At 25.6% G+C, this 11,350-nt stretch overlaps 3 protein-coding genes across 7 annotated transcripts; 2 read left to right on the top strand and 1 right to left on the bottom strand.

The window, feature by feature from the left end:
* Positions 1-11: 11 nt before the first annotated feature.
* LOC126926014 (39S ribosomal protein L42, mitochondrial) lies at positions 12-754 on the top strand. Its single transcript, XM_050742082.1, has 2 exons — positions 12-172; positions 345-754. The coding sequence occupies exon 2, from the start codon at positions 345-347 to the stop codon at positions 702-704; it is 360 nt and encodes a 119-aa protein (XP_050598039.1). The 5' UTR covers positions 12-172; the 3' UTR covers positions 705-754.
* On the bottom strand, positions 735-5,647 carry LOC126925982 (uncharacterized). Of its 3 annotated transcripts, none has more exons than XM_050742001.1 (8): positions 5,501-5,647; positions 4,913-5,044; positions 4,572-4,733; positions 4,200-4,429; positions 2,935-4,123; positions 2,092-2,196; positions 1,991-2,025; positions 735-1,913 (listed from the first exon to the last, which is right to left on the bottom strand). In XM_050742001.1, the coding sequence occupies exons 2-8, from the start codon at positions 4,987-4,989 to the stop codon at positions 988-990; spliced, it is 2,724 nt and encodes a 907-aa protein (XP_050597958.1). In that variant the 5' UTR covers positions 4,990-5,044; positions 5,501-5,647; the 3' UTR covers positions 735-987. The 3 variants fall into 3 exon arrangements, with proteins under 3 accessions (XP_050597958.1, XP_050597957.1, XP_050597959.1); XM_050742000.1 differs by lacking the exon at positions 5,501-5,647 and adding an exon at positions 5,177-5,463; XM_050742002.1 differs by lacking the exon at positions 5,501-5,647 and having other exon boundaries at positions 4,572-4,758; positions 4,913-5,034.
* LOC126925980 (putative ATP-dependent RNA helicase TDRD12) lies at positions 2,624-11,222 on the top strand. Of its 3 annotated transcripts, none has more exons than XM_050741997.1 (18): positions 2,624-2,946; positions 5,879-6,060; positions 6,211-6,479; positions 6,574-6,773; positions 6,868-7,003; positions 7,081-7,228; positions 7,304-7,468; positions 7,755-7,907; positions 8,004-8,156; positions 8,226-8,460; positions 8,513-8,671; positions 8,772-8,953; positions 9,024-9,149; positions 9,250-9,398; positions 9,458-9,628; positions 9,889-10,057; positions 10,150-10,329; positions 10,925-11,222. In XM_050741997.1, exons 2-18 carry the CDS (start codon positions 5,884-5,886, stop codon positions 11,135-11,137), a joined length of 2,985 nt encoding a protein of 994 aa, XP_050597954.1. In that variant the 5' UTR covers positions 2,624-2,946; positions 5,879-5,883; the 3' UTR covers positions 11,138-11,222. The 3 variants fall into 3 exon arrangements, with proteins under 3 accessions (XP_050597954.1, XP_050597951.1, XP_050597952.1); XM_050741994.1 differs by lacking the exon at positions 2,624-2,946 and adding an exon at positions 5,579-5,758; XM_050741995.1 differs by lacking the exon at positions 2,624-2,946 and adding an exon at positions 5,580-5,758 and having other exon boundaries at positions 8,528-8,671.
* The last annotated feature ends 128 nt before the right edge of the window (positions 11,223-11,350 follow it).

Below are 11,350 nucleotides of genomic sequence, written 5' to 3'. Positions count from 1 at the left end.
TCAATGTAGTGTAGTGGCACTACTGTTCATTTACAAATTGTATATTTCATTTCTTAAATATATGTTACTTCAATTATAATATAAATATTGTAGATATTTATATACTGTAAATACGCGTTTCATTTTGAGTATACCATTTATTTACCACTTCTGCAACAATTTACGCTTTAAAGTAAGATATATAAATATTTCTTACTTACAAAATTTTTGTATTATTTGTAGGTTATTCTACAAGATATAACCTTAGATGTGTTATTAACTTTACATGTGTTTTTATTTATAAATAATTAGTATAAAAATATATTAACTAATTTCTCCATTTCTCTTTCTCTCTCTTTAAACAGATGAATGCTGTATTAAGTACTGTGCGTGTACTAAATGTATTTGCCAAGCGATATCTAAGTTCTGTTAAATTACCTTCAGAAATAGTTATACCAATGAATAAAGATATGATTATCTGTTGGCATCCAGAACGACAATTCCCTTATGAATATTCATTACCATTACCAGAAGAAAAACAAATTTCATCAAATTCTGTTTTATGCATTGGCGAAAAAGAAATTGCTGAGGTTTTTAAGCAGAAGAAAGAGGAGGTTGTTGTTGAAGAACTTTCTAAATTGACATATACTACAAAACATAGATGGTATCCCAAAAACTGGCGTCGGAGATTGAGAAAAGTAGAAACAGAAAGACCATATCTGTAGTTGTATGCTTAAAACATTAATTCAATAAAGTAATATTAAGACTAATTAAATTTTTATTTAGAAAATACTATTGTCGTAGGCTATTTTATGTTTATATTTATTTTCATTTTATTGCACTTATTTCGATGTGAATAACATTCCTACACTTTAATATATATATATATATATATATATATATATATATACATACATACATACATACATATATATATATATATATATTATATTAGTCATTCTAATATATTATAATATTTGGTCCCTCAGAAGAAACAAAATTTACATTTTACAAATTTTGAGGTAGTATTTGCCTTTCTCCTTCATTCAACAAGATATGCATTGCTTGATATAACAAATATCTTCCAAAGTTACTTTTTTGTTCTATATTCCATGTTGCTGCTATTCCATAATAATCTCCACTTTTACAATTTTTTAGTTTTTGTATTCCTAAAGCATCAATCATAGCAGCTTCACGTGTGAAAGCTTCTACTGGAATACTGTTCTGGAAAATGTGAAGACACACAACACCATATCCGGCGTTCCAAATATCTAAAATATGCTGGATTTTTTCATTCTCAGGTTTTTTCTTTGAGACCCATGTAGCAAAAGCATCCTTAAGGTGGGAGTATGGTCTATTTCGTGTACCTTTACCCACATAAAATATAGCAGAAAGAAATGTAGTCCAGATCATGGACTCTGTCAAATGTCTCTTATGAAAAGGTAAGTCTTTAGTTATACGTGGATCTAAGAGTAAATAATTAAAACAAGCTTTATTCATCCCATCTCTCCATTTCCTAGAAGGACTTACTAAGGAAAAGTCTCTAAACGCATTTCTTTCAATGATCTTATATTCTTCTATATCATTTATCCAATCTCCAAATGTTAAAAATGGTTTCATATGAAATTCACAATAATTCGACTTATGCAAAGGAAGATGATTAACTTCAAAGGATGATGAATTATGTGATTCAAATTTTAACTTAGTGAGTTGTTTTGAATATAGTTGTCTTTTCGTATCTGTTACTGATCCAGAATTGACTTCAAAAAATGATGGATTATATGCCCCACATTTTAACTTAGTCAGACGTTTTAAATATAGTTGTCTTGTTGTATTAGTTATTGGTCCAGGATTGTCACCATAATGAATTAGTTCCCTTCGTAGCGCATCATCTGTTGGATATGTGTCCATTGATAAATTTAATGATTTTGGCCCTAAATAAATTTATAAATAGTAATTATAAATTCATAAATTCAATATTAAAGTATAAAATAACTTTAATAAATCTTACACATTTTGTCAGATGAAATACAATCTGCAGTTTTGCTACAAATTAATAACAAATTATTACAATCACTATTAATAAATGTATGATTATTCTTAATGTCTTACCATGGTGATAATGTGTAAATCCTACGTTCCAAAAAAGTTAAGCCTTCATCAGGATCTTCGTATCTATATTCCTCTTGTACACTGATATATGACTGTGATTTGAAACTGTCGAAAGCAATTAATTTATCAGACTTAAAATACTAAATACGTTTATCATAAAATCTAAAGAAGATAAGATATAAAAAAGAAAAACGTGATAAGGTAAGAAAGGTGATAAAAACGGTTCAAAACGATTAGCATAGATAGTATCCGCAAAATGGAAGAAAAATGTTTTGATAAACATGGTTCGAGAAATTAATATCTTCAGGGTTACAAACAATTTCACGTTTTGATTAAAGCGAATGACTTTAAATTTTTCTATCACGTACAAATATCCTTCGTACCACACAGGACTCCTACAACACAAATTCGGTCTAACATCGTTCGAGAATTTGGGAAATCCCTGTACGGAACGACACATAATGGTGTATCATTGGATATTTTTCATTTGAGCAGGCGTATATGTTATCTCATATTTACCATTTAATAACTAATGTTGTCACCTCTTATAAGCGGAAGTTTTACCTTATTTCTCTATTTCTTTATGTTACATTACATAATATTAATATGTACTATTTTGTATTAATTATATTATTAATTAATTATTAATTCTTCTTTTTCTAATGACGCTATATATAACCTAGCTTTTTATATAGTTTTTATTTATAACTAGTACGCGCATGGCCTTACAATTAGTTATGAAAAAGAAATAGTGTGCGTAACAAGGCATTTTTTCGGAAATTAACTACCGTGTTATTCGGATGATACCTATATATAGATAAAGATAAATATAAATAATTTTACCTTGAAAGAAAGGTACTTAAATTTTCTTTAAAAGTATTTATAGTATCGCTGATTTTTAATTCCACTTTATTTAAAGATCTTTTTTCTACTGCACATGCTTTGTCTGCTTTTACTTGTAATATATATTCTTTTAAATGTTCTTCACTTTTTTCCTTAAAATCTGACTCTTTTATGTGAAAATTTCTAAAATCATGATTAAGTCCTTCTGTAAAATCCTTTTTTAATATACACTTTTCGATATTGGTCTCATTTTTATTAGAATCTGTTGGTATATCATCATCATATTTATTTTCATGTAATCTTATTGCCAGATTTTTATTAAATTTGTAATTTAAATTTCTTGCGCAATTCTGGTTTGGTGACAAAGAATTTGTAGTATCAGGGCTTGTGTTTTCTGAAGACGTAAGTTCATTATTTCTTCTACATTTTCTAAGAGATGAATATTGCCTATAAAATCGTTTCCTTCTTCTTGGGGTAGACCTTGCTATTTCTTTTCCCATATTAAATTCTTCTGATTGAAACGACTCAGTTCTCATTATACAAGGTGTAAAAGCTTCAAATTTTATTTCTTTATTTAGTACTTTTGGAGATAAATATTTTTGTCCTTTCTCTATTGGTTTATTAATTAAAAAATTTGGCGATTTGCTTACGATGGAATCATTTGGATCATATACAGGTGTTATTGGAACTTTAATATTACTGCTTTGATTGAAAATTTGTCGCCGATATTTAGGCGTAACAGATTGCTTCTTTCCTTTCATTTTTATTGGAAGTTTGTCTTCGATATTGTATAGAAAGCTATTATCAGTATTTATTGTAGATGAGGGACTTGTATCATATAGAATGTTTTTACATTGCCGATATTTTTCATTAATCTTTTCTTCTTTGGGATTAGATTTTAAAGAATTTGAAAGCTGATTAATAATTTCGTTGATTAAATGTTTTTCTTTATCCATTTCTTCTTGAATTCGAAGTTCTGCTGCACTTGTCATTGCACTTTCAGATTGATTATCATTACTTATATTACTGTAACTAAAATTAAAGGAATTTACATGTTTTGTGCCAGTAAATCTTTCATCTTTATGTCCCTTAAATATAGTTTCATTTATCATATTTTCTTTAGAAACGTTTGAAATTTGTGGAACGATATATTCTGCCATTACATCTTCGTTATTAATCAGAAGTTTATCTACAAAAAATAATTTATTTATTTATTATTTAAATATGTAATAATATATCAAAATTAATTTATTCTTTTAAAATACCAAAAGTCATTTTATATTTTGTTGTTTTTTCTTCCTCTATAGAATTATCACAATATTTTCCAAGTATCGCAATTGCTTTATAATATTTTCCATCAAATGCATAATGAAATGGGCTACGGCCTTCATCATCCAAACAAAGTGGATCTCCACCATTTGCTAAAAGTAATTCAAGTACTGTAACTCTACCCCATGCTGCTGCCACATGAACTGGAGTTAATCCATCTACTGACCTACAAAATTAATTGGAATTACCATATGTCAATTTCATGCGCCATATAAAAAATATATTATTGTAAAATTTTACATTATTTTTCAAAACACAAAATCAATTGTATCTTAATCGATTACTTTGATTTTATTTTAATTAATTACCTGACATTTGGATTACCTCCATGACGCAGAAATAATTTAGAGACTTCTTCAGCAAAAGCTTCAGAATCGTTACCTATTACTAAATGAAACGGAGTTACTCCATGCGTAGGAAGCAGTGTATTAGGATTTGCTTCCTTATTTAAAAGTAATGTAGTTACTTGCCTATCAAAACACATTAGTAACAATTCTAAATTTAAAAAAATATTTATGTGTTAATAATTGAATATTTAAAATATTATTAGATATCTAACATACAAACATAGTGGTAGATATTTAAAATAATTAAGAATAATATTAGTAATAAAGAAATATAATAATATTCAATTATAGGAAGTTCTTACTTTATATTATTATCTTCTAAGCCATCACAAAGGGAAGAAGCCAAAAAAAGACAACCTTTTGCCTTTAAAGTCGACATTATATTCCAATTAAAATTGGCTTATATTAGCACTATATTTGAAGTGTTTTTAAATCTGTTATGAAAGAAAATAACACATTTATACATCTTATAAATTAAAATGGTCAATACATCACTTATTGATATTATAAATGAAATCTAAAGATTTATGTACGATTAAAAGAAATATTTCATAATAAATACTCACAGACTTATTTTTAAAACACAAAATGAATGTACTTAATGATATACTCTACGTAAATATAAAACGATATTTTAAAAATACAAATGTAAGATAAATATCTTTATCGCTACAATATTAAAACCATCATTTAATAACTATAACCAGCAAAATTAACTATTTTAACAGAATTCTCGTTAGTATATTATGTAAATTAATTATAGAATAATATATGACTAGTTATTTTATTGAGAAATTGTATTTTCTTATATTAATTCTTATTATAAAACATTTTTATATTACATATTTATTACGAGAATATGAGGTCAAAAATATTCAAACACTGTTTACCTCTCTTGTTTTCTCTGAAGTTGTATGTATTTCTATTGGCTGTTTAAATTCGTTCAAATTTGTTGTTCTTTCTTTGCCACTATGTAAGCGTATGCAATGAAACAATCTTAATACCCTTCGAAAAATATTGTAATACCTAAGTGAAATAATATTTGTAGTTTTTTATTGTGACGATCTGTGATATAGTCTTTTTGCAATATTATAAGTATAAGCGTGACTGAGGAATAAAAATGAGTAATCAGAATTATTATGATACAGGTTAAGTCTATATCTTAACATAAAATTTGTATTTCTATACACTTTATAGTATTAGAATGTAATTATTCACAATTCTTTCATCATATGTTGATACCTTATTAAATTAATATTTAATTGCAGGTGCTATGCTACCATCTACTGCAACAGTAATTAAAATTACAAACATTTTAACTCCATATATTGTAAGAATTTATGAAGTGAAGGACTATAATGAAAAGTTAAATTCTATCAATAAGAAATTGTTAAAAGAAAAGAAAACGTTTCACAGTATTGAAAAAGATATAGAACCAAAAATAGGAGATGTAAGACCAATTTGTAATATATATATATATATATATAAATTTTATAATACCAATATTAATAATAATCAGTTTAATTCTATATAAAATTAGCTATATCATTTTACTTATAATTATTATAAAAGAATATATTTTAAATTCGTATTCTTCTAGACAGTTATAGTACATAATAGATTAGATATTACAACTGATTGTCCTGGATGGTTATGCAGAGGATATATTAGTAGTATTGAAAATCTGAAAGAAACATATAATATCTTTTTACCTGATTATGGAATTTCTATTGAATCACAAAGAGAGGACTTTATTATATGTTCAACTGGTGCAATTTTGGAAGAATATTTAACCTTCACAGTTGGTTTATATAATATTTTACCTGTGGATGTAAAACATAACTTATCTGTACAGAATGAGACTCTAACGTATGGTTATACTAAAACAATTGCATGATTAATATATTTCAGTAATTTACATATTAAAAACTTAAATATAGCTTTTTTTTATATTTGTATAAAGAATTTTAGAGGAATGGAGTACATCTGCAATCGAATACACAAAGGAATTAATAAATGCATCTGATATAATCTATTTTGATCATATAGTATCTGATCAGTATGGAAAATATTATGGTGAATTTTATCTCAATATAAAAAACAAAGTAATATGTTTAAGTGAAGCTTTAGTTCTACATCAATATGCTATTTATTTAAATAAAAGTAATTCAATAAATTTTTGTATTATATTATTAATTTTCAATTTTATCGAAAGTTGTTGTATGTATATAATGCTTTTTGTTTGACTTTTATATAGAATTGTTGCAGTTTATAGAAAGTTCTATGAATAGTGAAAAATTAAATAAAGAAATAATCAATGATGAAATTTTATTTTATTTAAATGTTTCACAAGTGTCGGATAGAACTAGTGAAAGAAAAAAGCAAAAGGAAAGGTTTGATAAAAAATATGATTAATTAATTAATCAATTCTGTCTTTTTTACATTTTTTATTAAATTTGCTTTTTAATAGTTTTCTAAAAAGAGCGAAATTTAAAAAAGACAATTATTTACACCATGAACTTCAAAGAGATGAAGAAAAAGTATTAATTTATGGAATGGATAAATATGAATGGTTAAGTTCTACATTAGATGTAAAATTCCCTGTAGAAATACACAAGGTATAATTATAGAATAATTCTGTCTACTAAAAATAAAGACTAACAAAAATTAATTTGTATGTTATTACTTTTCAGGCTTGGAAATCATTGATACAGTCATGTAAACCAAGGAAAATACAGTCATATATATGGCCTGCTATAAAAAAAGGTTTAGACACGGTAGCAATTGGGACAGCAAAATGTGGTAAAACTATTGGATATACATTTGCTATTTGTGGACTTTTGGCTACAAATTCCAATGTAATATTTTCTCTAAAATAAGTGTTTGTTTATATTAACATTAAAACTAATATAGAATATATGCATTATCTTTCTTTCAAATACATAAAAGATTGTATAGTAATATAATCTATGATAATAATTGATTTCTATTAGATAATGAATAGAGAAGATAATAGTTATTTCTTGAAAATTAACGAAATATATAGTAATTTTAGAATTCACATATTATTTATTTATTATACATTAACTAGAAAAAAAAATATATATATATATAACATTTTAAAGGATATAAATCTTGAAACAGCTTCCTCGTGGAATAAATCCATCTGCATTGATACTATGTTCTTCCTCATCTGAGGTACTAGAAGTTCATTTTTTATGCACAAAATTCCTAGAAGACTATAAAACGATAAAATCTGTTGCTGCAATTAATGGTAAATCAGAAAGAACATTAGTGGTAAGTAAATTTCTTAAAATAAATTCAGGTAACACTAAAAATAAATACAACGGTAAATATTTCAATCTGATATAAAATAATTTATTAAATTTTTAGGCTGAAATGTTTAATGGATGTCAGATACTAATCTCTACACCAAGATTTTTAATGCGCTTCATGAATAAAAACAAAAAATTAGTGAATTTTAAAAATCTTCGATATTTAATTTTGGATGATGGTGATATTATCTTGGATAAATATTTTGATTCTGTAAGTTTATTTTATTTATAATAATTTTTCGCTTTCATATTCATATAAATGTAAAAGAAATTTTTTTAGATAAGTCAATTATTTAGACGACACAATATTATTTGTAACAGAGAATTAAAAAGTAAGACGTTTCAAATTATAATAACTGCAACATACTGGACACTGCATTTAAAAAAAATTGCCTCTATTCTAATGGAAAATCCATGCATATATATAGCATCTTTTATGGAAGCTGCAATTTTTAAATCTATACGTTTAAACTTTCATGTGATAAATTCAAGGGAAAAACATGAAAGGCTTTTAGGTAAAATTTAGTTATTTAAAGAAATAATTATAGTAAAATTAAATAATTCAAGATCATTTTACAACAGATTCATTAGGTAATGAATATTCCACCTCTCGAACTATAGTAATTTGTACAAATAATAACGAAGCTAGAGAGTTAAATAACTTCTTAGAAAAACATAAAGAGACTCTTTTAGCTCATGGAAATATGAACTATGTTCACTTACAACGTAAGATTATTTATAAATAAGATATTTAAAGATATAAATAATTTTGATTCGTGATGATATTGTCATCAAATTATATCTAACAATTTTTGTTTGAATATAGGTATTAAGCAATATTGGAATGTTTGTATAAGTGGTTCTTATCCAATTTTAATATGTACAGATGATATATTACCAGATATAGATATTACAAACGTAGCTTGGTTGATACATTATTCAATTCCTTTGCATTCAAAGACACAATTTAATTTTCGGTTCTCTACACTTCTAGAAAATTTACAAATGGTATGTTATTTTATTACAAAAATGTTTGTATAATTCAATAAATAATATTCATTTAATCAAATTGTTTTAGGAAAATAGCACTGGAAAAGTAACTATAATAATGGATGAAAATAATGATAGACAGTTTTTACATATAATAAAAATAATGCAACGTACGAATTATGTCATTCCTGAAAAGATATTAGAAAATGTTAAGGTATGTATCGAAATATTCATTAAAAAAGTAACATGTACAAGCCATATTTTATATACAAACTAACTTATGTTGTAAAAATCTACTTTAAAAATTTATTAAGTTTATAACAGCTACTTTAGAACAGAAAAAGGAGAATTATCCTATTTGTGACAGTATAAAATCTTGGGGATTTTGTAACAAACAAATTTCTTGTGCATTGAGACATAAAATAATTTCAAAAGTTGATGCTCCAATTACGGACATTCAAATGTAAGTAAAAATTTACGAATTAATAAAAAAAATTTGGTTAATTTTGGATATTATTTTAGAAACGACAAGGTAAAATTCAGAGTAGTGAGCATACATGATGCTACACATGTTTCTGCAAGGATTATATCATACATCAAATTTAATACATTAAAAGAAATAGAATTTTCTACTATTGAATATCTGCGAATTAACACAAGAATTCAAGAGTTCTATTCTTGTGTGGAAAACAGGTTAATATAGCAATAAAGATTCCTTTATATATAGAACGATATTTATAAATTTGTGAAATTAACGCAAAATTTAATCGTTTATAATATGAAAATGGAATCACATGTAACATTTTTATACATGAACTTTTTCTTTGTCTTTATGACTTTATAATCACATCCTATAAATATTGTTTACTTCTTTTTTAACACTTTGTATAAAAAGATAATATTTTATATATATTATTTAACGTGTTTATTGGTATTTATGTTTATTGCTGTAGAAAGAAATGTGAGACACTTGATGTGGGATGTATATGTGGCTTGGAAGAACCAGTAGATACTTTTAAGAGGATACAAATTTTACATATTGAAAGAGAAAATAAAACAGAAATTCCAAAGTATGTAAATGTAAGATGTATTGACAATGGGGTAATTTTGAAGAAAGTAGATGTATGTATTTAAGTAATATAATAGTACAAAGTAATATATTATATAATTAAATGAAAAAATATAATTTTATATTAACGTAATTTTTATATTAGGTATATAGATTGTTACATATGCCAGAAGAACTTATAGAATATTCTATACAAGTAGTAGAAGTATTTTTAGTTGGTATAGCTCCACATGATGAAGAGTATGTTTGGAATAATTGTGCAATTGATGCTGTGTACCAGTGGTTTAAAGAAAATGTTGATGATAGGTCCTATGTGATTGGAACGGTATATTACATTATTAGTTTTTATTTATTTTTGGATTCCCTTTTTTATATCTTTTTTATTCATTTTGCTTATGGATAAGATATATAATGTGGCAAAGAAATATGATTAAACTTTGGTACTGTTCTTAAGGATAAAAGGAGGTCTGATAAATATAGGTCGGAAAATTTTTCTTACATCGAAGATTCTTTGGAATAGTCATTGGACATAGAATTTCAAGCATTATCATCATTTCTTTTGCTAGAAGTAGATAATGTGATAGAGCAAATTATGATATTGAAGGAAATGTGTTTCATAATAAATCAGTATGTATCTGAACGTTTCGTAGTGAAAACGGTGCTATCAGATTGATTTATTCTAATATCAAGCGCGCAGAACGCTACAGAAGCTTATTGTCTCTTATCAATAGACGATGTTCTGTTAAAAGTATTTTTGCTTCGACACATCGTAGATCGTAGACTATATATATATATCTCGGAAAGAGCTTCTGGATCTATGGTTGTATGACCTTTTTTTATTTTTAGAAACAGTAGAATATGGTACCAAAGTTTGATCGCCTATTTGCTTGTCACCCTGTAATATAGATTTAAATAAACAGGTAAATTTACATCTGGGAAATACAATATGGGTAAATACATTGAATGTTGGAACAAAATTAATTGGATATAAAGATTTAATTGGTTCATGTTTAAGAACAGAATTATTAGAAAAAGATCACGCTGTTGAAGATGACAAACATTTAAGTCGGATGTATCAACTTTGTAGAGATGCTGGGTTTTTGAACATAAATGGATATGATTTAAATTTTTAAATAAGATTTCAGAAATATCTTCAATTAATAGACCTTTTGTACCATTTCTCCTTTAATATATTAAATATCGTGATTGAAAAAGAAATGACACTTGTTTTAAATATTTATTACATATATATATATGTATATTGGGTTGACATTAAGTGGTAATGACAAAATCCGCAGTTACTTAGTCGCCAACCTAATATTATTAATTATTATAATATTTAGTAA

This window comes from Bombus affinis, chromosome 17 (assembly GCF_024516045.1).
Source record: "Bombus affinis isolate iyBomAffi1 chromosome 17, iyBomAffi1.2, whole genome shotgun sequence".
Classification (NCBI taxonomy): domain Eukaryota; kingdom Metazoa; phylum Arthropoda; class Insecta; order Hymenoptera; family Apidae; genus Bombus; species Bombus affinis.
Note: the sequence above shows the minus strand (reverse complement) of the source record. Positions and strands in the feature narration are given on the sequence as shown.

Bases quoted from the DNA above. Each gene is read 5' to 3' on its own strand.
- LOC126926014 (XM_050742082.1), top strand. From the start codon at position 345: ATGAATGCTGTATTAAGTACTGTGCGTGTACTAAATGTATTTGCCAAG.
- LOC126925982 (XM_050742001.1), bottom strand. From the start codon at position 4,989: ATGTCGACTTTAAAGGCAAAAGGTTGTCTTTTTTTGGCTTCTTCCCTT. The intron at 4,430-4,571 runs GTAATTAATTAA...TTAATTTTGTAG, and splicing joins GGAGGTAATCCAAATGTCAG to GTCAGTAGATGGATTAACTC. The intron at 4,124-4,199 runs GTATTTTAAAAG...TATTTTTTGTAG, and splicing joins AAAATATAAAATGACTTTTG to ATAAACTTCTGATTAATAAC.
- LOC126925980 (XM_050741994.1), top strand. From the start codon at position 5,731: ATGAGTAATCAGAATTATTATGATACAG. The intron at 7,469-7,754 runs GTAATATTTTCT...ATCTTGAAACAG, and splicing joins TTTTGGCTACAAATTCCAAT to CTTCCTCGTGGAATAAATCC. The intron at 10,058-10,149 runs GTATGTATTTAA...TTTTTATATTAG, and splicing joins TAATTTTGAAGAAAGTAGAT to GTATATAGATTGTTACATAT.